This window comes from Pyrgilauda ruficollis, unplaced genomic scaffold (assembly GCF_017590135.1).
Source record: "Pyrgilauda ruficollis isolate IOZ18807 unplaced genomic scaffold, ASM1759013v1 scaffold1, whole genome shotgun sequence".
Taxonomy (NCBI): domain Eukaryota; kingdom Metazoa; phylum Chordata; class Aves; order Passeriformes; family Passeridae; genus Pyrgilauda; species Pyrgilauda ruficollis.
In genome coordinates this window covers 1,322,161-1,349,038 of record NW_024508100.1, presented here as the reverse complement: position 1 = coordinate 1,349,038, position 26,878 = coordinate 1,322,161, and the positions used below count along the sequence as shown (strand labels likewise).

General features: G+C 49.3%; 1 protein-coding gene across 1 annotated transcript; it reads left to right on the top strand.

Annotated features, from left to right (window-relative positions):
- The first annotated feature begins 7 nt into the window (after positions 1–7).
- Positions 8–24,215, top strand: ATOH8 (atonal bHLH transcription factor 8). Its single transcript, XM_041459464.1, has 3 exons — positions 8–415; positions 14,525–14,716; positions 22,586–24,215. Exons 1-3 carry the CDS (start codon positions 191–193, stop codon positions 22,589–22,591), a joined length of 423 nt encoding a protein of 140 aa, XP_041315398.1. The 5' UTR covers positions 8–190; the 3' UTR covers positions 22,592–24,215.
- The last annotated feature ends 2,663 nt before the right edge of the window (positions 24,216–26,878 follow it).

Genomic DNA, 26,878 nt, shown 5'->3' with positions numbered 1-26,878 from the left:
AAAAAAAAGGGCCAGCCTTCCTGTTTCTTTAAAGCCGCTCATCTGCGCGGCGGCCGGCTGCCGGCGGCGGGAGGCAGGCAGGCTGCGGGGAGCTGCGCGAAGCTGCGCGGAGCTGCGGCCGGGCGCACGGCTCGCAGGACGGACGGACGGAGCCGGGGCTCCGCTGCCCGCCGCGGCCGGGCGGGCGCAGATGGGCGGCAGCGGGGCGGCGGCAGCAGCGGCAGCATCGGGAGCAGCGCAGCGGCGGAGCGCGCCGCCGCCGCCCGCCGCTTCCCCGCGCCCGCGGCCGGGCGAGGCGTCCGGCGTCTCGCCGGAGATCAAAGCGCTGCAGCAGACGCGGCGGCTGCTGGCCAACGCCCGGGAGAGGACCCGCGTCCACACCATCAGCGCCGCCTTCGAGGCGCTGCGCAAGCAGGTACCTGCCGCCGCCCGGGCACCGCCGGCCGCTCCGCCCGGCTTGCTGCCGGCGGGGAGCAGCGGGCAGCGCTTGGCCAGCCCGTCCCGTGCTCCGCCCGTCGGGACCCCGCGGGGGCTGCGGGGTGCGCAGGGACCGGGGAGCGCCCGCGCTGCCCGGGGCCAGGGGAGGTGAAGGGCAGGAGCCGAGTGGCCGCCTGACAGGAGGGGAAGTCGGTTCAAAATGCCTGGAAGTACCAACCCTAGAACTGTGCTAACACTCAAGATAAATAAATAAGGGCTTCTAATTTGCTTGCAGTTAGAAAGTTTTGGACTTTTTTTTTTTTTTCTCCTGGAGGGAGAGTGGCGTAGAGAGCGAAAAATAAAACAAACCCGATAAATCCCTCCGAGGGAGAACAGGGTAGTAAAGAGGCACTTGGTCAAGCTGGGAGCTGGGGTGATGCTCCTGTACCTAAAGCACGTGTATTTGCCAGCTGTCCTGTTGCGGTGAGCTGCCCCAAAGGGATCACCGGGAATTTGGGCAGCACCGTGCTCCTGTTGACTTTGCTGCAGGGTGCCTGATCCCTCAGAGCCCCTGGGGTCCTTGCAGCAGCCTCGGAAATGTTTTATGTGCCCTGTGTGCTAGGGATAGCCAAGCTGAGCTGTGGTCCTCCACCAGTTAGCTTCCCATGGTTTTCACTGTCGTGTGTGTTTGAAGTGTGTCTGGTCTGGTGCTGGGCTTTCTTGCTGGGAGGACTTGAAAATCCTCATGGCTGTCTCTGAAGGGTATGTTCACAGTGTTAGGGTGGCACTTTTGAAAGGCAAAGGAAGAGTTTTGGTCAAAATCCTTCCATTACCTCCCCAGGATGAGGAGAGATGCATAGAAGCCGCAAGACTCTTTTGCACAAGGATAAACCAGTGCCCTGGCCCCTGTACTCAGCCTTCTCTGCATGTAGGCACCGTGTAGAGTGCAGTGATAGACAAAGATGTGCTGTCACATTGTGCAAGCCCGGCTGTGCTGGCTTTTCTGCCTTTCTGTTCAATGTTGATGGGACTGTTCCAGGTGTGCAGGAAGGAGGAGATGCACAGGGCTCAGAGGGTGGTAAGCTGCAGATGAGTCTGACTGTGAGAGGTGTTAAGCATCACCTCTCCCAGGATGGTCCCTCCAGCCTGGTGGGAGCAGCGTGCTCTGCTTGCAGCGGAGCTCACACACAGGCTCTTCCCTACCATCTTCTGGACATTACTAATCTGAGACATTCCCCAAGTGGACTCACTTTAGGACTCCGTCCTCTCTCCTGCTTGGAGGAAATCTGCTTGTTCCCATCTTCAGCATGCTGCCTGGAGCCCTTCTCAATAACTGCTGTGTCTTGGGTAGTTGCACCCCAAGAGTTAATCCTTTCCCATCATCTACTTTGACAAACAGATTTCAGGGGCTGAGACCAGGGCTGCATGTCAGCAGAGAATCCCTGACGAATAACTAAACTAGAGCATTTTGGATCACTGTGCAGTGGTAGGATCTCACTGCTCCTGTTATAATCCCAGTAATCCAGTGCGTGCTGGGTGCTGTCCCCCGGTGCTGAGAGGCCACCCCTTGTAGCTGCAAACTCCAGACTTGGTATATTTTGTTTCTGTGAGCTGCTTCCATGTTTCAGTTGTTTGGTGACTGTGTGTAGCACGCCTAGAAGTGTCAGTCTGATTCTCCATGGACAGACATCTACACCACCAAAACCGCAAGGGGAAGTAGCACTGATTTCCCAAATCACTGGCAATCTTGTTCTAGGCTGAGCCTCAAGCAGAAGTCAGGCAGGCAACAAATTAAAGCTGCACTCTTTTGGGAAATGGGCAACTCTTGAAAAGCCTCAGATTCCTGGCCTTGGCCCTGTCTCTATAAATCACTTCAGCCGTGGACTCAGCTGGGAGCCCAAAGAGCCTGGAGAACAAGTTGCCGTCCTCTCTTCCCGTGAAAGCCGCTCTCTAGGGTCAGCACAGGAGCATACTGGCAGAGCTGTGTTCACTCTGCTGAGAGAAAGAAATCATTCTCTGGGAAGTGTTTGCCGCGAGGTTTTCCTAGCAATTTGCTGAGGGGTGGGCTGGCTGTCCCGACCATCATTGGATGACATTTGTATTCATTTCTTGTTGGGCTGCCAGCGGCGTGCCTGGTGCCGTACGTGACATCAGGTGACAGTCAGCTTCATTGCACACAGGCACGGCGCTGCCTTGTCACTCACGTCATTCGCAGCGGTGACGGCACAGGGGTTTCTGGGGTGCAGCTCAGATCAGGAGACAGTAGGATCCTTTCTGTCACACCTTGGCCAGCGGGTGGGAAGCAGGGGTATGGAGATGTCCTGGTGGACGTGCATGCAGTAGGGAAGCTTTCCCAGGTCAGCACCCTCTTACCACATGCCAGGCATACAAAGGGCCTTCAGCCCCTTGAGAGAGGCAATCCCTGTGTGCTGTCTGCAGCAGGCCTCCCTTCTTGCTCCTTGGTTAGTCCTCCGTCCCCTCCTTGTCATCACATATCAGGCTCTTAAGCAGCTGGGAGGCTTTTCCTGAGGCACTGAAACTGATACGTCCCCGCAGACAGGCGGGCGAGGAGCAGGGGATTGTGCCGTGCTTGCACACAGCCCACCCTGGCCCCACGCTCCTTTGGGTGCTGGATGTGGAGCTGCTGGAAGCAGGAGTCTTCCTCAGCCACTGGTACCCAACACCCACAGGTGTCATCCCTGTCCCTACCCTGTTTGGATGCGTGAGTGGAGATACCCATCCTCACTGGCACACGTGAGATAAAACCCCATCGCTTGCAGGATCAGACCTACCACACTGTAGGGAGCCCATCCCTGCTTGCTGAGGAGGAGGAGGAGCAGGAAAGGGAAGTCAAGCCTCTCTGCAGGACACTCTCCCTGTCTCAGCAGCCCACCCGAGGGCAGGCGACTGGCACGCAGCACTCTGGACAGATGGGCTGACGGCGGCGTCCCTGCGCTCCACAGCTGCCTACATATGGCACACATGTTTTGGCTTGTGTCGACTAACTCTCCAGATGGCAGGAAGGGGTGTAGGTTCTTTTTTTTTTTTCTCCCAGTTCTTGGTGGAGGAAGAGCCAAACACAGTTGTTTCACACAAGGAGAAGCTAACCCAGCCATGTCCCTGAGGACTGAGCTTGTCCCCAGCTTGTCTCGAGGCCAGGGTCCCCTCAGAGGTGGGAGGTAGGCGGGCAGCTGCCAGCTCTGGGAAGCTGCCTGCTGTTGGGAGAGACGTGTCCTTGCCATTGTGTTCACCCCTTGGTGTCACAGCCACCAGGAACAAGGATTTTTCTCCCTCTCTGCATTGAGCTGCTGCCTTTGCCATACAGCCATAGCACTGAAGTGGGACTGAAGAGAGGATGCTCCTGAGAAACAGCTTCTTCCCCCTGGTCTTGGTTTGTGATCTTCAGCTATTAGGTCTGGAAGAGATTTCTCCCCCTTAGTCCCCCAAGTATCATTTGTCCAAGTGATCCTTCCACTGACAGCAGACTCCTGAGGCAAGCAGTGTAGTACTCCTTGGAAAACACTGACATGCTCTGAACCACTTTGAGGCAGTGAGATACTTCTGCTGTGCTTGGCTGTCCCTCTGCTGCTTCCTTTCTGGTGTCCCTCCTGGAGGCTGCTCCTGTCCCTGTGACTGGGCAGCTCCTGTCTGGAGCACTGGTCTCCTGCCCACAGATGTCCTCGGAGGTGCTGCTCAGTGAGTTCTTGCACTGCCCCAGCTGCTGCAGGACCCTCCACATGTGACATGGGGGGTTGTCATTTCCATCCTTTTCATCTTCCTCTCCCTGCCATGGTGGCTGGTCAGTGAACCCAAACGTCTCTGATGCAGACAGAAACATAGCACTGAGTTCACAAGGACCTGGGGTCACCTTGTCCTCCATGTGAAGACTCCTATCTGTCCTTTTGCTGGTGGGTCTTCAAATTCATGGAGTGGTGCGACCACCTGGAGGAGACAAGATGTGCCAACAACATTGCCTATCTTCACAGCAACTGTTCTTCATGCAATGCAATTCTGTCTCTTTTTTTTGTTTGGAAATTCCTGTTGGCAGCAAGAGACTCATCCTCCAGCAAATCCCAACTGTGAAACTGAACCATTGTAACTTTTATTACAGTATGGCCTTAGCCACCAGGTTTCCTGCTGGAGGCCTTGGCCAGAAGGGAATTGTGCTCTTCGCCATGAGACTGCATGGACAGCCAAGCAAACCAGTATGTTGCAGTCCCAGGGGCTGGGATCGAGCTCCTCAGCTGTGCTGACAGACCCTAAGGTGGCAGCAAACTCTCCCTTGGTGAATGGAGACAACCACAGCAGCCTTCCTGATCTGGAGCCTGCCTGGGCTTGCACATCTGGTTTCTCTCTGGAGCACTGCTGTCCAGCTCCTCCTGAAGAAAGTGATGCATCGAGCCACAGTGAGCTGGAGTCTGTGCCGGGAGCAAATGTGTCCACAGACATTTATCTTCCCTTGAAGTGCACTGGCAATTTCCTAAATCTTTTCACCACCACGTTGCCAGGACATTCTCTGCCTCAGCAGCTGACAGCCTCGCTCTCTGCACTCATGTGGGTTCTGGAGATACTTCAGGGTTTTATAGGGCTTTTTAGCTGCTGGAATGGAGGTTTTCCCCACACACACCAGCATCCTTTCACTTTGTGCCGCCGGCATGCACGTGGCTGCTGTGGCTTGCTGCTAAATCAGTGCAGAAAAGACCCTGCTCGCTCCCCTTGGGAGCATGGTGGGATGTCAGGAGCAGAAGCCTGAAGGCTACAGGAGGAGATTTTGTGGCTGTGGGGACAAACTGTCTGCAGGGGTTTGAAGGGACAAACCAGGCAGTAAATGGAGGCAGGAGCTGTGGCTTGAGCGGTGCCTTAGCCCCGAGCCAGCAGAGGCTGAGGCTGCTCTGCGGATGCGTCGTTCCGTGCTCACCCTCTTTGTGTGTCATCCCAAGGGTGGCTGTGGTTTGTCACCTCTGCAGGCGGGACCCTGCATGTGACCAGTGTCGCTGACGTGTCCTTTCTGTGTGGTGGGGAGGCTGAGAGCTATCCCTGGTCACCTGCTGACATCTCCCAGCCCTATTCCCAGTGATTCATCCCTCTGTGATCCCACCAGCAGGAAACCCTAAGATGCCTTAAAACCCAGCTCCTGAAGACAAACCAGCCATTGAGCTCGGGGGGTGAAGGCTGGGCAGGAAAATTTGGCTGTTGGAGAGATGCAGCTGGGCTTCAGGAGAGCAGGAGCATCTTCCAGACACAGTGTGCAGTGCCACTGCTGCGTGTTGTCACTGAACAGCCCAGCATTACCCAGAGCATCTCCATGGCTGCTGCCAGTCCAGAGTGACACTGATGGATATTTAGAGCCCAAAATGGGGCAGCTCTGTGGTTTAACAGCTAAAGAAAATGACAAAATACTGGCCTGAAGCAACACAGGAGGAAAGAAAATATGGGAGAAACCAAACAAAAGGACAAAAATCCTGAAAACAATGGCTGTGTGTCACCAAGAACAGGGCTTTTTTGCTCCCTTGGCTGCTGTCTAGCTGATTTTATCCTTTGCTACAAATCCTGCTCCTGTCGGGAGGTATTTGCTCTGCCTGCTGGAGCCACCCTGAGTTAACCTCTGTGTTTTCTTATGGCTCCCACTGAAACTGGAGAAAAGAGTCTGCTTTTCTCCATCAAGCTTTGAATCCAGCCTCTGCTCCCTGCCTTAATCCACTGTCAAATTCCTTCCCAGGCTGTAGTGGGGAGTTGGGACACTTCTCAGTACCTTGCAGCAGAGCTCCCCAGGCTCTTGGTCCCCAGCCTGCATCTCCTTTGGTCTGTGCCATGTGTATTCCCCAAGTGATGTATCCCATCCTGGTCCTGGTTTGCCCTGTCCCCTGTGCCATGCAGGGATGCAGGCAGAGCCACGTGTGTGCTGTGGGAGGTTGTGCTCCTTTGCAGCTGCCACGGGCTCATGACAGCTCCTGGAGCCCAGCAGTGACAGCGAGGGAGCGGAAAATCCCGTGGTGTCCAGCAGTGGCTGGTGACTGAAGAGTCACTGAGGCCAAGCTGGGGTAATGCCATTTTCTTCAGTGGACCTTGCTCTCCTATTTACCAGGGGCTTTGGATCCACTGGACCTCAGAGATGTAGATGGCCACTACAAAACTACCACCCAAAAAAGTGATTCCCCACTATAGTGCTGAAAGGCAGCCCCTTTCAGAGGAGATTTTCTGTGCCCAGTAGCCCTGGGATTTCTCCTCTGATAATCCCAGTAATTGTCTGTCTACTATTTTGGGAAGTGGTTCAAAGAACCAGCAATAAGGTAAGAGCATTGCTGCAGCCCAGCAATGTGGTATTTTTCAGGCATGATACTGAGGGGGTGTGTTGTGTGCCCTGAGGATGTGCAGGAGGCTTTGGGGGTGCAAAACCTCTGCAGGAAGCGCAGGACAACTGTCCAAAAGGGAGCAGAGCCAGGCCTGGGGCAGCATTAACCAGACTGCCGTTTGGAAGAGATTCCTGGGGTGAACTCACCCAGCACCACACCTAGGTTTTGTTTGGAGGAAGCCAATTCATTCGCTCCAAGGAGTGAACTCATGTTTTTGTAATGTGAGCGATGGGGGAGCCAGGAGCTGGGAGGGAACCAGGAGCTGGGTTGTGTGACAGCGTGGACCCACCCAGGAGGCAAAGGCACCTCGGTCAGGACCGGGGCTCCTGCCTGAGTGGTGCTGCTTTTGTTCTTGTTGGCATTTTTCAGCTGGGTTTGGGCCTGGGCTGAGCACTTTGCTCCCCGTGGTGAGGCAGGGGTGAGGCTTGCTTTCAAACTGCTGGGACTGCAGTGCTAGCACTGGGCTGCCCCTTTTCTGCCACTGCATTCTGTGGGCAGAGAAAACAAAAGTTTCTCAGACTCATGGCATGGAAGAGCTGCCCATTGCTGGCTGGAATGGAGCTCTGTGGAGCATCTGACACTGTGACACCACAGATGGTCAGGGGAGGTGATTCTTCCCCTCTACTCTGCTCTGGTGAGGCCCCACCTGCAGTGCTGCATCCAGCTCTGGAATCCTCAGGACAGGAAAGATGTGGATCTGTTGCAGCAAGCACAGAGGAGGCCACCAAGCTGATCAAGTGAATGAATGCTGAGAAAGTTGGGATTGTCCAGCCTGGAGAAGGTTCTGGGAGATTTTTTTCAGCCCACTCACCCCTTCTCCTTAAAGAAAGACTATAAGAAAAATGAGGACAAGCTGTTTAGTACACCCTGTTGTCATAGGACAAGGCATAATGGTTTTAAACTAAAAGAAGGTAGATTTAGCCTAGATGTCAGGAAGAAGGTTTTTGCAATGAGGCTTGTAAAGCACTGGCACAGGTTGCCCAGAGAGGAAATACATATCCCATCCCTAAAAACATTCAAGGTCAGGCTAGACAGGTCTCTGAGCAACCTGATCCAGTTAAAGATGTCCCTGCACACTGCAGGGGGTTGTACTAGATGACCTTTAAGGTCCTTTTCAACTCAAACTATTCTGTGATTCTGTGGGGCCCTTTTCCAGCAGCAGTCCCCTGGGAGCCATGCCATGTATCCACGCAGTGAGATCTGGGTCCAAACCCAAGGGTGCTGCCCCAAAGGTCCAGGTCAGTGCAGTGAGCACCAGTGGCTCAGAGGAGCCATGGGTGGATCCTGGCTGCTGCTGTGCTGCGGGCAGCAGCAGGAGAGGTATTTGGGAATCAACTCTGAAGGGATCTGGCAGGACTGTGAAAGGATGTCCCAGGAATACTTGCAGGCTTTTCCATCATACAGCTGTGTAAGTCATCACTGTCCCACGTGGAATAGTAGAAGGACTCAGGGCTTGCATCTGCTGAGAGCAAGGTAGGGAGGCCAGGTCACCTTGCTGGTGAATCTGAACACCCCAACCAAGTCATCAAATGAGTCCTGCAAGAAGGAAAAGGACACATATGTGTTCACTTCACCCCCAGAACTGGGTGGAAAGAGAAAAAGGCTGTCTCCAAACCCTTCCCAAAAACACTCTGCAATGTAACACATCTTGAATGGAGGCAATGATTTTGTGGGCAAGGCCTTCAGCTTGTTAAGGATCTTGTGGAATCACAGAAGGGTTTGGGTTGGAAGGCACCTTAAAGATCATCCAGCTCCAACCCTACTGCCGTGGGCAGGGACACCTTCCACTAGCCCAGGTTACTCAAAGTCACATCCAGCCTGGCCTTGGGATGAGGCATCCTTTCAGGGATGAGGCATCCCCGCTCCCACAGTAGCTCTACAGATGCCAGCCTGGAGATAATTTGAGCTCATGAAAGAGGGGCTTCCCCTGTGCTCAGGGCTGACAAGCAAGGGACACTGTCAATCCTGCTGCCCCACCCTGCCACTGTTCCCCCGAGGTGCCTTAGCCCCAGGAAGTGTCTGACTCACCCTGGGTTAGAAAGGGATGTGCAACAGCCAGAACTGTTAAGTACTGGACATTTATATGAACCTCTGGAAATATTTTTGGCAGGAAGCACAGCACAAACAATGAGACAGCGCCGCTGGGCTGCGTGTTGGGATGCAGGGGAGAGGCAGCCAAATGTTTTCCTGGGGGAGGGGGGGCAAGGAGAGGGGCCCTGATGTGTTTTAACTCCCAGCATAAAAATAAACCAGATTAATTAGCAGACAGGTAGATTCAGCAGCTTATTATGGCATGTTGAGGAGCTAGCTGTCAGGAGCTTATGCTGCATCACAAACATGCCTCAGAGCTGTCCCATCTTCCCTGCTGTGCCCAGGGGGCCCAATTCTGCCCTGTGTGGCCTTCATGGGGAGGGGATCTGTGCACGTCTGTGCTGTAAATCACATTTGGAGCACAGTAACAGAGACATCTGGACCCCCAGCACTCAACACCCTTCTTTACCCCAGCATTTTCATGCAGTGTAAAAGCAGACTTGGTTTTCACAGATGTTATCTGTACAGGTCCAGAGGGTGTTTGTGGAAATGGTATCCTTTCTGTAAGGACAGAGCTACACAGAGAGAAGCTCAATGATGTGAGCTGGCTTAATGCTCCCCAAGTGCACAGGATGCCCCTGGTTGTTCCCTGCAGCCCCATCAGGGTGAGCATACTCCGTACCCTCATGTGGCAGGGTGACACTTGTACCCTTTCACCCATCTCTAGCTGCTCCCCGGACTCATCCTGCAGCCTCCTCTCCTGTGCCATGCCAGAACCAGCTCCCATCCAGCTTTGGTGGATGGCAGTGGTGCTCTGGGGAGCTGCAGTGGATCCCTGCCCCCCTCAGGAGGGCTGGCTGCAGGTCAGGAGCACAGCAGCCTTCCCACGGACTTCAAAGGGAGCATCTCTGGTTTTCCAAGGGCGCTGCCTCTGAGTTTAAGACGTCAAGGATAGAACAGACCTGTTAGGTCACATCCCTTTCTGTTTTCCTGCCAAAGAAGGGCTCTTCTGCACAGGAATATGTCCCAGGAGCATTCATCTTGCCTTGCTTCAACTCCTGCCAGCCTGGGGATCGCTGATAAGACCCATGAGATTCTGCAGAGCCCTTTGCAGACATGACTTACAAACATCCTCTGACTGGAGCTCTGGTTCCTGCGGTCCCAGCTCACTCTGTGCTGATATCCCAAAGCTGAGGATGGTGCTGGTGTCCTTGCCTTTCCAGCAGACAGCTGCATTCCTCAGGATTGGTGTGAAATTTCAGTTGCAGTTCCTTCCTAATTCCTTTTAATCATTGCAAATATTACAGGCAAGATGGTGAGCTGTGCTGTTGCTGTGAGGTCAGATAAGGGAAATATTTTCATTAACTGCCCAGGAACTCGAGCCTGGCTTCCCCTGGCTCTGGATGAACCTGCTCAGCTCACAGCTGCCCCATTAAAGTGCTGAAGTCTGCTCAGTTCAGGCATGAGGAGCAAGAAGGTGACAGAAGGAAAGGGTTTGGTCCTTGCCAGGAGCATGACAAATACCTGCTCACGTTACTGCCTGCCAAAGATCTGTGTGGAGACTCTGTGGGAGCTGGGAGGGTTACACCTGCAGGGCCACACCAGCCCCAGGCATTTTTCCCACCTCTAAAACACTCTCTCTGTTTTAAGTTGGATTTTGAAGATTTCTTGGCATCCAGGTGTGTCACCCTTGACTGCAGTTTGTACAAATCTGTCCCCTCTTTCCTGTAGACTTTGGGTTAAAGAAGAGGTAATACCAAAGTTACACACAGACACACTTGGGGAAGTTTTGGCTCTGGATTTGAACTAAGTGGCTCATTCCTCTCCTAATTTCCCATGTTTAATTCAAAAGGAAACATTAAAATGGCAGGAGCTGAGCCAAGACAGGGAGGGTTCCTATGAAATAGTTTTTCTAACTCTGTTACCATGGTAAAAAAACCTCTTATCTCTTAATGTTGGTGCCCTGCACCCATCACAGGAGTATCTGAACACCTCAAGGTGAACCTCTTCTCATGGGCACACAGGGCAGCTCCAGTTTGGATTCTGCTGCAGTGGTGTGGGAAAAGTGCTGTGTAATCCCAGATGAGGCTTTTGTCAGCTGCGTTAGCACTGAGATCTTCCTTGCCTTTTGTAGCAAACACGTCCTACAAAATAGTTTGGGTTTTGTTTTGTTTCTTTTTGTTTCCTTAAAAAAAGAAAAATCCCAAAACACAAAAGAAAGAGCAAAACAGATGAGGAAAAGAGACATTAGCCTGCCTTCTCATGTTGTAACTGGACAGCGTCTGTGCATCAGCCTCAAGGATTTCATGGTCTATTTTCCTTCCACTCAATTTAACTTCCTTCTTGCTCTAATTCTGAAATTACTCCCACATTTCACTGAATCCTTCCATTTTAGTTTCCATCTTGCTTTGTTCTTTCCTGATGCCTTTTGATCTGGGGTCTCTGCCGTTTTTGTTGTGTTGGCGTCGAAAGAGACTTGGGTGTTTCTGCTGCCTGGAGCTCTTGCTTTCAAAATAACTCAGCTCATTGCATCTGGGGACCAGGTACTGAGGGCAGGGGCATTGCTGGGAGCATAATGCTGGCAAAAAAAACCAAAAAGTCAGACAAAAAGGGGCTCTTAAACAGATTCTCTGCGATGTCCCTCCTCATTGCAGGGGGAATTTGGACTACGTGTCCTTTAAAGATCCCTCCCAACCCAAGCTATTCTGTGATTCCTTGTATTTTTAGGGGCATCAGTAGTAGATGGTGCTTATGAAAAAAAGGCTATTTGAAGAAGTTTTACTGGTTTCCTGAGAGGCACCTCAGCCACATCACACCTCCAATCCTGTGTTCAGTTTTGGGTCCCTCTTTACAAGAAGGACATTAAGGTGCTGCAGCATGTCCAGAGAAGGGCAACGGAGCTGGGGAAGAGTCTGGAGCACAATGATGAGAAGCAGCTGAGGGAGCTGGGGACTCAGCCTGAGAAAAGGAGGCTTGGGAGACCTTCTGGCTCTGCACAGCTCCGTGACAGGAGGGGACAGCCGGGTGGGATTTGGTCTCTTCGCACAGGTAACAAGTGATAGGACAAGAGGAAGTGTCCTCAAGTTGTGCCAGGGGAGGTTTAGATTGGATATTAGGAAAATATCTTCACTAGAAGGGTGGTCAGTCATTGGAACAGGCTGCCCAGGGAGGTGGAAGAGTCACCATCCCTGGAAGTGTTCAGAAAATGTGTAGGTGTGCTGCTTGGGGACACAGTTTAGTGGTGCCCTTGGCAGTGCTGGGTTAATGGTTGGAGTCCATGTCCTTAGGGGTGTTTTCCAGCCTAAAGGATTCTGTGTGTTGTACAAGACATGGCCCATAGGCTCAACAGTACTAAAATCCTTGTGCTCTTGGGAAAGGGTGAGCCAAGCAATCAGTTTGGATTTCCATAAGCACCATGGCAGAGGTCTTCCCTAGGAAAGAAGAAACCAAACAGCTTGGATGGGAGTGTGGATCAGTGATCAGTGTAGAGGCAGGGAATGGTGGCAGGGAAGCAAGGCCAGTTCCTGCAGGGAGGAACATCATGAGTGGACAAACCAGGATCGGACTCTGAGCTTAGCTCTGTCTTAAACAGGGAATGTCAGGTTCCACCACCTGAAATTGTGGCTGTGTGAGCTGTGCTGCAGTTCATAACTCTGAGTGATTAGTCATCATATTGCAGATGAAATAAATACCACACAGATGAAGTGGAGTAATGCATATGGAAAAAAACACAGCAGAATCCACATATGAAGTGATAGACCCTGAACTGACCATTATTTCAGAGAAGGGAGACCTTGGGGTTTCTCTAGATGGTTCAAGGAAAGTCTCAGGTCATTGTCTGGCAGCAGTCACAAATCAAATCAGGAGTTGGAAAGAAAGGAATATTAAACAAAACAGAGAGCATAAGCATCTGTTAGATATATACACCCACAACATGAACACTTTTTGTTGTTCTGATCATCTCATCTCCAAAGGGACTGGGAAAGGTTCAGGAAAGAGCAGCAAGGGTCATCAAAGATATGGGATGGCTTTCATAGAATTGTCTGCTAAGGAGGATTAATCTTTTTCTTTTGGAAAAGAAGCTGAAAAGATGATGGTGAACTAAAAAACATATGTCACACAGGAGGTGAATAAATATCTGTTGTACTCTCTTCTAATACAGAACTGTAGTACCTCAAGGGAAGACAGTAGGAGCCAAGTTCAAAACAAGCAAAAAGAGAAAAAATTTATATAGAGTGGAGAGAACGCTTTGCAAAAAGATGTTGTGGCTCCTCAAAAGCAACAGGGTTGGTTCAGCTTACCAGGCCAAGTTCATGGACAGAAAAGATCTATCATGGGTTGCTCAGTTTGGGGATGGCACACCTAGCTGAAGTGATAGAGGTGACGGTAGCTGGAGCCTGACAGAACACTTGGGGAAATCCTGTATATGCCTGAGCTGTTCTGCTCCTCCTTTGGCATCTGTGGCTGCTGTGGAGTTTGTGGAGGGGCTGAACCCATTTTACCTTCTGTAAAGTCAGGGAGAGCATTTCAGGGCTGATCCCATCTTTGTGTCCCTGTGGAGGAGAGAGAAGCTGAGGCATGAGCATGGCAAGAAGAAATAAAAATGTCCAGCCCTAAGCTGAGTGTGACACCCTAGAGGGCTGTGGAGAATGGAGACTGCTATGGAGGCAGGTGGTAGAGAAACATTGAGGTGTTCCAATGATTGATGACCATGAAAACTTTGACAGGTGGTCAGACAACCTGAGGGGCTCGGATGGATTTCAGATGAATGCACAGCTTCAGTTTCCCGTAGGCAAGAGACTCTTGTTCATTAAAGGCTGAGTGACCTTCAGCAGCATAGCAAACTAGAAAATGGGGTGCCCAAGTCTGTCGAATTCAGAAGACCTCCAAATTTTAGGCGTACAACTTTAATATGTGCAGCTCTCTTTAAGTTGGACACATTAAAGTTGTATGCCTAAAATCGTGTGTACATGTAGTGTTTTTCTAGATCATGATTGAAAAGCACCCCAACCTTCTGCAGCAAGAGCCATATACTGCTCAGTTATTGAGACACATTCAGTTTAGTTTGAATTGTTCAAATGTTTCACATCACAGTAAAAATCTTTAAGGGTTAAGAAATAAATTGCATAAGATACACCTAGCTCCCTGAAACAGGCTCTGTTTGTGTCTCTTTTGTGGGGTGAGGTACCATGATGGAGTGTTTAAACAGGTAGAAATTACTGCTACTCAGCCACACAGTGTTTTTGCGTGGGCTGAAAGCTACAACTGATGATGTTTGAGCACAAAAACAATGGGTTGTGATATAGCTGCTCATACCCTCTTATTGCCTTATTCTGATGACATGGGAGCTAATTGTGGGGAGTAAGTTACTCCAGAGAAGTTACTGGGAGGAATGGGGATGCGGGGTTCTAAGAAACAGGGCCTCCAAGAAGTGAGCTGAGCAGCAGGCAGATGTCCCAGGCTGTATCCTGCCATCACATTTTAAGCAGAACTGCCCTGCTGAAATCAAGAGGCTTCGTGCTGCTTTCATCCCCATGGAGATCAGCAGGGGAGATCTTCTTAAAAACCTGTTGGGACCATATGGCATTTTATCACTAGAGTTTCTATTTATGTTAAAACTGCTAAGAAAATAACTCAGAGTTGTTTTGTCATGCTTCAAGCAAGATATTTTGTTTATCTGGCCTAATTTTTAATTATTTCTTTTTCCCTGTTGCCCTTTCTAGGTTCCCTGCTATTCTTATGGTCAAAAGTTGTCCAAACTGGCCATCTTGAGAATAGCCTGTAACTATATCCTTTCCCTGGCCAGACTAGCAGACCTGGATTACAGCGCTGACCACAGTAACATGAGCTTCTCTGAATGCGTGGAGCAGTGCACTAGGACCTTACAAGCAGAAGGAAGATCTAAAAAAAGGAAGGTATGTTACAGCCTCTCCCCCAACTCACCCCCTAAAAAATGGTAAAAGTTACAAAAGGGAGGGGGAAAAAAGAAGAAAAAAAAAAAATCCAAAGTGGTTTCCTTCCTTTCTGAACCTTGTGAAATTTGCCTGGTATTTTTTATCCCTCGCCTTTCTCTCTCTCTCTCTCTTTTTCTCCTCCATCCATCTGATCTTGTAATAACCACATTCCTCCCTAATCAAAAGCTTTTCTCTCCTCCCTGTCCTCCGCGCCAGGCTCTTCCCCTCGTTAGTCGCCCATCGTGTGTTTCAACACGAGCGTGATCCTATTAAGAGTCATCTTGGGACTGTTACTTGTTAAACCAAACCAACCTTGAGTTGCCTTTCGGAGCCTGTAAAACACTGTCACCCGCCTGTGTTTTCTGTTTTGTTTAATCTCACACTTATCTCTGAGAAAAATCACCCGACAACAAAAAAAAAGGTAGCTAATGGAGACATTATATGTATAAACACATTAGTAAGATGTATGACCTGAAGGACATGTGGGTATCTTGAGGAAACAACGTTAAATCTAATTATGCCTTGCATTCCTTTAGGTTACTTAACACTGAACCAATTAGGTGAAATCATCGTCAAGCGGCGGGAGGAAGAAGCAGAGCGTTCTGCCAGTTTTCCTCTCAGAGAGTGACATGGGTGAATTAAAGGAGTGATTGATGTCTTTGTTCAGGCTTTTATGACAAAAAGAGTTTTGTAAACTTGAATTGAACTTCCCCCTGCTCTCTGAGCTTGCTTGTCAGGCAGGATAATAAATCAGCAGGATTTTAATGGATGAATGGGCAGCTAAGCTGGGGAGCAGGCTCCTTCCCCGGTGTTGTTAAGATCTGCCTCTAATTCGGGCAGGTTTCCTCACTTTTCCTCCTCTTTAGCCCAACAAATCATCCTGCAGCAATTCAGTTTATAAATAAACACAATAGCACACTCCCTGTTGCTTCCTCTGGCTGTCACGGGCTGTATTTATGCCCAGGAGCAGCAGTGCCAGGCGGAGATGCGGCACCACTTGCCCACAGCTGACAGCACTGCCTGGGACTGGGAGGTGTGGGGGAGCTCCTGGGCACAGCCCCACACTGGGGGTTCACTCTGGGCTCGGTAGTGCCACAGGCAGTGGTGTCTCAGGGATGCTGAAGTGGTGCTAACAACCCTGGGGCAAGATGAGAGTTGGTTTTTGGGTCTCCTCTGCAAGTTAAGATGAGGAAGAAGAAAAACATAAATTTTGGAGCTGTAGCAGGTTGCTGGTTGGGTCTGGGGACCCCTCTCCATGTCAAGAAGAGGATGAGCATCCTTTGTGAAGCTTTAGTAGATTGCTAGTTAGGTCTTGGGTCCCCTCCCAAAGTCAGAATGGAGGGAAGGAAGAGAATGAGCATCCTTCATGGGGCTTCAGCACATTTCTGGGCTTCTCTTCAGGCTTTGGGTGCCCAACAGGCTGAGACCCATTGTCTTGGCATATGTAAACCAGTGCAGGCTTAAAGAGAGGAAACAAGGAGCCAGATTTTAAATGGCTCCAAATCCCAGGGTGTTTACATCTGAGGGTCAGAGCTGGGCCCATCCTTAATTAAAAAAATAAATTAAGAATTAAAAGCCTTCCATTTACGGTGGTTCTCTTCAGAGCAGATGCGTGGAGAAAAGCCCCAAGCCAATCGAGAGTGGAACTCTGAACAATGGAACTCTACCAGGGCAGCTCCCAGGCACCACCAACCCACAGAAACAGCATCACCAGGCAAAAATCTGCCTTTTCTCCACGTTCTTGAAGGACACCCACCCTCAACCTTCTCCAAAAGCCCTCTCAGAAAAGAAAGCCAGGCTTGGTACCCAGGCAAGGTCTTAATCCCTGCTCTTCCTTGCTTTTCTTGCTGGGAATAATAATTCTGCTGCAAGTTTAGGGCAGCCCCAGAGCACACAGATTCCCTTATGGATGACAAGTACAGTTTTATTTCCAGCAGTATTTGCTCAGGTGATGGCAAGAGCACATCCAGCTGCTGATGAAGCCAAAACCAGCAGGTACCACTGAGTAACTCTGGTAATTCCCAGTAGATGGGAGTGGGGATGCAAAGCCTGGGTTGCACGTCTCCCTTTCTCCTTGAGCCAAGGAAATCGTGAGCACAGAGGAGGAAAAGGCTGTTGTCAGAGGGAAATTACAGATCCAGGATGGCTGTGCAGCTCTGATCCAAGCTCTGGATATCAGGTGGTGTGAAGGGATGTCTCTCCTGGGGGGTCTCACACAGGCAGCTGGACGAGGATACAATGGCTTGGCCCAAAATCGCCGCGCCCTCGTTAATGTTGAAATCGGCACGTTTTGTGAGCTCTGTGTGTTTTTAATCAGGTCTCTGAAACCACTACTCACTGAGCAGTTCCTCTGAATTATCGACTTTGGGGTGGTTGTGTTTTTGTTACTGGTTTTTTGAGTTTGCTTTTATGTTCTCTCTTAAAAAAATCCTGTACACAGACCTCCACTCCTTGAGCTCCACGTTAGGTCCACGACACCCTTATCTCCTGTCATCTCCATTTTATTGTGTGTCTGCCTCTCTCACTCTCTCAGCTCTCTGGTTGCGATGTGCTGTGGCACCGTGATCTTTTCACACAAAAAAAGTAGCTGGTTGGAGTTTGTTTTGGCAGGCAGAGACTCCAGATGTTGCATTTGCTGGATTGTGCATTGCCTTTTGCTTTGTTTTTGGGGGTGAATTATCCTGTGTCCCTAACACTAGGTTGTTGTTCATATTTTGCTGTTGCAATAGGAAATTTACTGAGTGGTTTTACCCCCCTTTCTATTCCCATTTTGTTAATTAGAAAAGTTGGCTTTAGTCTTTCAAAGTTGACTAGAAAAAAAAATCCCCTTTCTGTCCTAACTACAGTTATAAGGTGATTTTAGTTCTTGCATTTGAGACTTGACTGAGGGTGTTTGGTGATGGGAGATCTCATTTATAAGCAACAAAGGAGGCTTCAGATGCCTTTTCTTAAAAAAGAAGAAAAAAAACTGACTGGGGGGGGATGGTGGTGGTGAATTCTGATGATAGTTTTCATTCTTTAAAGCTGCCTCTTGCTTGGTTATAAACGATCTGAACTAAGCCTTGTCCTTAACCGTGCACCCAAGAGTTGCACCACGTTGGAGATCTGGGTTGCAACACCCTCAGCAGAGCCCCAAGTCCTGCTGGGGCCACACTTATGTCCTGGAAAAAGGGGGAAAACTGCCTTCAGCTCTGGCCAGGAGCGTTCTCCAGCAGCACAGAGAATGCAACAGCAAAAGAAAGGAAAGTCCAAGTTTTCCTTACCCCCAGGGTACCCTGTTTCTGCATGGCACATGATCCTCAGTGGCCAGGGGTTATCTGAAAGCCTCGCAGGGATTCTGTAGTGTTTGGGGCCCAGCTTGCTGGTCCCAGAGTCTCTTTTTTCCAGCTTTCCCCCCAGAGGGCTGAATTCTGGTGCCCTGCAGGAAAGCAGCTCAGGGTCAGGATAAGGTTGTAGGGTGCATGGCTGGGGGCTCTGCCTGGAATTTGTAGTGTGCAGAGCTGTGCATCACAGCCCCGCAGGATCTGGCCCCAGAGCTGTGGGGCAGAACTTATTCCCCCAGCAACCAGCACAACCACAGTCAGTATACACAGAGCAGGATCCAACCGCGGACAAACACCCTGCACAAGCACCCCCAGCACCCAAAACCCCAAACACCCACGGCAAGGTTCCTTTTCTTCTCCTTCCCCTCCCCTCGTTGCTTCGGATTATCCCCCGTGCTAGGCAGCAGCATCGCCGCGGCCATGGGAGCTCAGCCGGAGCAGGCAGGGATGGGTGAGGGATTTTTTTTCTCTCTCTCTCTCTCTCTGCTTCATCCTCCCCCCGTCCCGGCTCTTCTGGCAGTCGCAGACTCCAGATGTTCGGAGCGCGAGCTGGGAAGTCCTGCTGGCGCCACTTGGGGCAGAGGGCAGGGGAAAGGCACGCGAGCTGGAACCCGGAGTACTCAGTCACTGCAGGACTTGGCGCATTCCCCAGCTCGCTGCTGGCACATTCCCCAGCTCTCTCCTGGCCATCTGTTCCAAAAAAACACTTTCAGAACCTCATCATCACTCAGGATACAACACTGCGAGCAGCTGTTAGCGAGGCAGAAGGGAAAAAAAAAAAAAAAAAAAAAAAAAAAAAAAAAAAAAAACCCACCCAAATTTAAAAAAAAAAAAAAAAAACCAAAACCATGCGAAAGGTCTCTTTGTGAGAGAGGAAACTGGGTTATGAATAACAGGCGAGCAGTTGGAGCTCAATAAAAGTTTTCGGCTGGAATTTAGTTTCTTGTTTTTGTGCCTGTGTGTGTGGATGAGCACAGACGCAAGGAATTAAAAATTAAAAATAAGCTGTATATATATCTTTTCCCAGATAATTAAATGATATAGAAACATATATGGAATGAAAAGCTTCTCTGTTTGTTGCAGCCTGCTGCACTAAAAGGGCTGACATTATGTATGTAGTTATTGCATTATATAAAATAGTTATTGTGGTGTTGTGCCATGCCTTGATGCCCCCTCATTGCTACTTTGCTAAAAGCAGAGCTCCTGCTGTAGGTAACACTTATTCCCACTGAAAAAAATTAGAAGGAGAGCGTTCTGCAGGCGTATTTACTTGCAGGAGTGAACAAGTTAAGGGTTTATATTATAAAAGAGAAATGGTAGTGGCAGACTTGATTTGTACAGCACTGAAACCATTTGCTTGGAGCATATTTTTTTGATAACACTGTATCATGACTCGTGATTTATTTAGACAAAGCCCCGATATAAAGCCACAGCTCCCACCCCCTGGTTTGTGCTGATGATCCTGGCTGCAGGGTCGTGCTGTTATTGATCATCTGATATTGATTATCAGAACCATGCAGAGCCAGCACAGTAAAACCTTGATGATCTGCATGGCATTTCTTCCTCGTGGCTTCCCATCCTGTGTGGGGAGGAGGGGGGGGTCTCATAATGAGATTCGACCTCCCTTTCCCCTGCAGTTTGCCTTAGCAGAGGTTCCTCTTTAAAAATAGCTTCATTTCCCTGCTAGGACTTGCCGGCGAGAGCGGGCAGCCAGCCAGTCTGATCCCCACGGCCGCCAGCTCCGCGGGCTCCAGGGAGGAGCTGGACCACAGGAGAGCAGCAACCCGCCTGTCCATCTGTCCGTCTGCCATGGGACAGCATCCCTGGGGGCACGGAGGGGACCTGGCCATGAGTTATCCCTGCTGCATGCTGGCTGGAGGATTACCCACCCAGGGACCCGGTTTAAACAAGGCAGTGAGAGGGTAGAGAGATTAATTTGCTTATCATTTGTGTCTTGTATGTCCCTGCAGCTCAAAACAAAGATTGCAGGTGGGACACGGGTGCTAAGGCTTGTGACAAGTTCATGAGCAAGATCACCCAGCTCTGCTACCCCAAGGGCACTGCATGCCCTGCATCAGCCCATTGGGGCACTGAGCAGCAGTACCCCAAAGAGCAGGGCCCAAAGCTTTTCCTTACAAAAGGATGTGATGTGGGACTCCCCTGTTGCATCACAGCACCCCAAAAGCCCCTTTGTTTGAGGGGTGTTGGAACAATCACAGCACAGGGATGGGACCACGATTTGCTCCCATGGTGGGAGCAGGATCCCAGCAGAGGGGCCATCCCCTTTGTAGCAAGGGTGTTGCCAAGAATAGGGTAAGACCCACCCCACAGATATTGGGCAGCTACAGCAAAAGGAAGATGTGAGTAGAAGAGACAGGAGAAGCCCTGGAACAAAGGCTGACTCAATTCCAGAAGTGCTTTGATTTATAGAGATTGAAATGCTCCAGGATGCTGCAAACTCACCAAGGTCATTGGGCCAGTTGTCAAATTCAAGAGCCATGGGAGTTCTGATGTTATTAGTTTAAAGCAGACCCAGGCTCATAAATCTGTCTTCGGAGCTCCTGGCTGAGTGAAAAAGGGTGGAGGGGGAAATAAAAGCCTGTTCCCACCAAACACAACCCATGGCCAAGCGTTGGGCAGTGCCTAGGGACTGATCAAGTGGTGCCAGTGAGGTGTGCTGAGCATCTCCATCGTGTTGCAGGGGGATCTCTCCATTCCCCTTTCCATTTCCTGTGCCTGGAAGGTACAGCACAAATGCCCTTGCCTGGTTTGTGCATATTCCCTCTTGTCCCCCCATGGTTGATCTTCCCCAATTGCAGAGACTTCAGAGCAGAGACCTGGCCCTCTTCCTAAAGCCATCCTGCTTCCCCAAACCCACAAATGCTTTTGATCTCTCTGCTGTCTTTTAATATTAATGACAGCAGTCATTGCTTCCCTTCTTTTACATTTTCTTTCCATAGGTAAATGTGGGATAAATTAAACAACCAACTTTCCTATTACAGGTTATTAATATATATTACATATTGTTGAAGGGTCCCAACAGAAACACTGGCACTACACAAGGCTGTTTGTCATTCTCCCACCTGAAACTCATTTATTCAAAATCCCAAATAAAGCCATGAATTAGAGCAAGTTCCTACATCTTCTCTGAGCAGCACTAGGTAGGATTGTCCAGATACAACTCTCTCCAGGAACCTGGGGCCCAGCAGACACCAGCATTTATTGCATGGAGGATGACCTGGGTGCTTTTAGTGAAATATTCTTATCAAGAGAAACCTTGATGGTCCTGGGGCAGTCCTGAGCTTCCCTGGGTCTTCACTTGGCAGGAGGGGGTGAAAAGGTAGATTTTAGGTTCCTCTGTCCCTTAGCCTGTCATGGATGATCAGCTCTAATAATTGATCTCACAGCAGCTGCCCTAATGATAATTATAAATCAAATAAATACCAGTAGGTTGCTAGTATTTTATACCCTGATGTTACAATATCCAATATGGAAAAGGAGAGGCAGTACAGAAACAAAACAGACTGGGGAAGAAAGTTTTTCAGGCCAGGCTTTAAGGAGTTTGACCTTGTTAAGACTGACAGAAATATGGCTGACCTGTTCAGGGAATTGGTGACTGTGTCCAAAGGACCTTCAGAAGCTGTACTGCACCCTGAAAGGTTCTTAAATCCACTGGCAAAAAGCAAGAAACGCTGGTAGCACTAGCTAAATGTGATCTCATTTCCAAGTTTCTAATTCCTAAGTTATTTAAAAGAGGATTTAGAGCCCACGTGATGAAGGCAGTTTGGACAATGGGGATGTGATCTCATGAAATCCTCAGGCCCTGAGGATTTTCCTCTGTTTTGAACTATGTTAACGATTGTTTGTGGGATATTTGTGGGGCTTATTTTAATGCTGAAGGGGGTTTAGATGAGATTTCCTTGTCTAAAGCTGCCATGGTTTGGAGTTGACCATTTCCCTATGGATCTGGCCATAATATTCTGTAGCCCAGTGTAATTTCCCAAGTAATCTGCCACAGCTGTGACTCACAGGGGATGCACAGGCACAGGGGACAAGTTGCAGTCCCACAGACTGAGCAGCCATGCCTGCAGAAAACTCAATACAACAATTAAAATATGGAAGGAAAGCCCATCTCCTGCATAAACCCAGCTAGTTGCAACTCCTTTGCTTTCTGAGATCAGCTCCTCAACTGAAAATAGCAGGTATTTGCCATCACTTCTAATTTTTTTTTTTTTTTTTTTTTGCGCCAGGAGTTGGACCCAACACCAAATTACTGTGTTGTTTTTCTTCCCCAAGCCTTCCTCTTCCTGTCTGCCACTCCCTCTCCTCTGTGCAGTCTCTGGCCTCCATTGTGGCACCTACAGATGGTTCCACTGTGAGCCCAACTCTTAAAAATTGCAGCTCCACGGCCAGCAGTCCCCAAGGATGGTCCCACGTGCGTCAGCGACGGTCCGTGCAAGGGACACCATGTGTTCACTGCTCTCATGGTGCATCTCTCTCTTTCCAGGAGTAACAACCAGGAAGGGAGGATTCAGAAGAGCTTCCAGCCAGAGTTACATCTGGTCTTGGCAAAGGTTGCACGATCCAGATGAAGACTGAAAGCAGCTTTTTTGCAGAAACCCCTATTGGAGATGACGATTGGCCAAGGAACTTTCTTAATCTCTGGAACAGAAAGGAAAAAAGGAAAAGAAAAGGAAAAACAAAAGGACAGGGATGCTTCTTATTGTTGTTAAGCCAGCCACCTTTTCGTACGTGCAATTTATTTAGCACTTTTCCCTTTGCTTAACTGGGAAATGTTACCCTCTCAGCTCATGTGTACAGTAATTTTTTGTTGTTGTTGTTGTTGCTGTTGTGCCAAAGATTTGATGGAGCTTCTACACTGTGTCTTATTTTTGCCTTAATGTTAAATCTTTGAGCCAAAGAAAAGTCAGAGGAGCCATTCAGATCGTGGCAAGCAGGCCAGCCAGCTGTCGGTGACAAAGCCCAATTTCTGTACCCTTCTGTGAGTTACCTCCTATTTCTGCAGCCTGCACTTCCCTGCCTGCAGCCCTGGAGCCAGCATTTGGTGTGGGCAAGAGCTGGGACAGCACCAAACCATGCTTTGGCGTTCAGGTTTGCTTCTTCCTTTGAGCTACTCTGTAGTTCTGCCTTTTGGGCAATTTCCTGATGTTCCTGCCTGTGCGACACATCCACAGGGTAGAAATACTGACACAAAGTGAGAGCTGAAACAGGAGCTATGAATTTATTTTTTTTAATAAAGAAATACAATTAAACAAGCAAAAGCAAAGTGCCATGTAAAGCAAAGAGAGAGGAAAAAAAAATTGAAATCATAAGAAAGTTCAGCCAGGCAGAAAGAAGTGCAGCAAAATGATTCAGCCGATGTTTCAGGTTTGTGAAGTCGTTTTTTCCATGGGGTTTTTCAGGTGGTCAGAAACCCGTGTAATGCAAAAGCATTTGAATCCTATACTGTACCTTTCACTTCAAATTGAAGTAAAAAAGAAAAAAAAGAGAAGAGATGGAGAAACATTTGCTTGGAGTAAGCAGACTTTATAGGTAATGCAGTTCGTATGCAGGACATCTGCTAATGATGGAGGGACAGAGATCTGTGTTCAAGTGAAAAAAAAAATGAGTTTCCAAACCAAGAAGATTAACATGTTTTGTTAATCTCAAGGGGAAATATTATTTGTGAGGCCAGATTCACATCCTGGCATTCAGTGTGAATCAGGTTCCTGTGTGTCTGACTTACTCCAGTGTGGCTCTGGCCAAGCATTGCCAGGCACTGGGGCGGGTGAGGGGATGGGGCAGGCAAGAGTCACTGGGCAAGGGAGGGAATAGTCTCTGTTTTACTGACATGAATATACAAAACTTGAACTCCTCTGTGCCTGCCTGTTTATTTCCCAAGCTGGTGAGCCCTGAGCTGGGGAGCTGCTGTGCAAAACCTGAGTCTGGGGTGCCAGGCTGCTCAATGCCACGTCCCCTGGCTCCCAGTGAGCTCGAGATGTCTCCTAGCAGATTTCTGGGGCACGTGGGACAGCTGTGTCCAAACCCCCTCCCAGGAGCTCATTATATTGCTCCCTCCTCCACTCTCACCGCTGGTCATTATTAGCAGCGCAATAAAATACATTTTTAGATTGTCATTTGTATTTCTTTATTAAAGCACAGTTTTTAACGATGTCTTTTATTATATACATTAAAGCCAGGTTTTTAGCTTATAATGGGGAGAGGGGCTGAGCTCACTGACCAAGGGAAATGCTCCAGGGCTGTTTGCACTCATGTCAAAGGACTGGGTTTAAAGTGCATTTGCTTTCAAGAACCAGCAAGCAACTGGACGTCGTGTGTGTGGCCCAGCCAGAGAAAACAGTGAGAAAAAGGGAAATGGAAGGCAGTAGGAAAAAAAAAAAAAAAAGAACAAAACAAAACAACCTCACAAGATGACCTAAAGGGAGAGCAGTAGGTTTTGCGATGGCCATGCTGCAATTCTCCCATCTGGGTTTTGAGCAAGAGCAATGGGGACAGCCCCAGGCAGTCCTGGTACACACAGGAAACCCTGTGGGCATTTCTTTCTTTGAGCAGAGTGAAGCATTCCCTGAGCATTTTTAATTTGAGAAATACCATCATATTTTAGCTATGAGTTCTGCAATGGCTTTCAGTTTGAGTTAATAATTATCAGTAAAGCAAGGTCTGCAGGGAGAGCCAACGATACAATACTGTTGATAGGCTTTATTTACCCTTTTTTTTCCTTTCAGTGCCTGTTATAGATAAGGAATTTGCTGCAAATACGCAAGTCACAAGCTGGACAGCATCACTGGGTTGCAACTGAGGCTTGAGGTCACACAGTATTTTTTGTCCCCCTGATTAGGGAAATATTAACCCTTGGAATTATGTTGCTCACTTAAAAAAATCCCAGATTCACTTTCCTTAAATATTCCCTGCTATTCCCACCCTCCAGTACGTAATGGCAGAACGAAAGTCCCTAAAAGCTAAAAAACCAAACTGGTTTGCCTGATTTAAGTGAGCGAGACTCCGAAGAGGCTGTGTGGGTGCTTTTTTTCACAGGGAGGTCAGGCGAGGCAAGAGGAGCAGCAATGCCACCCCTGCCGCTGCCCCTGCATCTCAGCCCAGCTCCACCAACCAGCCCTGACAACAGCAAGAAGGATAAATGTTTACCAAGGGGTGGCAAACATGTGAGTTTGAACACTGCCATGGAGGCTTTCATGGCCGGGCACACAGTGGTGTCAGCTGAGGTACAGAGCTGACCTTGCCTCACTCCTCCCCTCCCCGAGAGGTCTTTCTCTCTGAAGATAACGAGGGAATGATGTTTGTTATCATGCTGGAAAAGCAAAACAGCCCTCGTGCCGTCACCTCCCTGGGGTCAGCAGAGCCAAAACCTTTGCTCCCAGTTGGCGCCGACTCCCAGCTCCACGTATTGGATGGGAGGGCACGGGAGCCTTGGAAACACAGCCCCCACAAAGGATGGCAGCTCTGCTCAGCTGACCCTGACCCACTGTGAGACCAGGGGGGAATGATGGTCACTATGTATAGGGGAAATATTTGGGTTTTTCACGGATGCCGAATGCCACATTAGACCCAGATGCCATATTTGATCAGAAATCACACACCAAAACAGAAACATTGCCTGGCTGTAAAGCACTGCACCCACTGCTAATACTTTGTCCACTGTAAAGGTGCCAGTTGTGGTGGGTGAAGGGCATCAGCTCTTCACCTTAATTCTGATCTAGCAATTGCTGAAGGAATTCGGTGGCCACGTTGATACCAAACCAAAGGATACCAAAGGATCCTCTTATAAAAGTGACAACACTGTCAGACTTGTTTGAAATACTGCACAGGATTTGCAGCAGCAGTCACCTTTTACCTGCTTGTTAAATAATGTCCTTGCAGCTGCCAAGTCCCTCTTGCACAAGGAGGTCTGTCATGGAGTGCATCTCTAAACCCAAACTTTTTCAAGCCAGGTTTTGTATCACCACTTATATAACACTTGAAGTTGCCAGGGGTAAAAAGGCAGTCTATGAAGGATGTCTATGAAGTCTCAAAGATGTGTGGAATAATCTGCCCCATAGAGCCAGATTCCTTTCTTTTGAGGGTTCACTGTTGCTCATGGTTGTTGGGATTATTTGAGATGCAGGGGAGTAATTTGACTTTTTCTTACCATTTCTATCCTTGAACACTGAGCTCAAAGTGGCTTTCAGTGTTGGACGTAACCATTAGGACCCAAACAAACAGCATGAAGTTGTGTCAGGGGATGTTTAGGTTGGATATTAAGAAAATGTACATCGCCCAGAAGACGCTGGGAACTGGAACAGGCTCCCCAGCAAAGTGGCCACAGCACCAAGCCTGACAGAGTTTGAGGCGTGTTGGGATAATGCTGTCAGGCACACCGTGTGTTTTTGGGGCTTCTCCTGTGTAGGGCTGGGAGTTGAGCTTTGAAGATCCTTGTGGGTCCTCCCCAGTTCAGGATATTCTATGATTATATGATTTCTAGACCAACACAACCACATTTGCACAACAACCCTCGCCAGGCTCAGCTGAGCATCTCCTCCCTCTGCCCCACATCAATAGAAATACTCCCACTCAGGCTAACCCATCAGTCTTTGCATGGCTGGGTAAAATCACTTTGGCAAGCTGTTTCTGGCTGCCATGGTTCCCATTCATCATCTCTGCTCTAACTGGGCTATTTCCATACCAAAACAGGGTGCCAAAACAGAAACTTTCTGCCCAAACCAAGGTGGCCAAGTACAAACTAGGTCCTGTTAATAACTCCCAACAACGTGCCCCCGAGGAC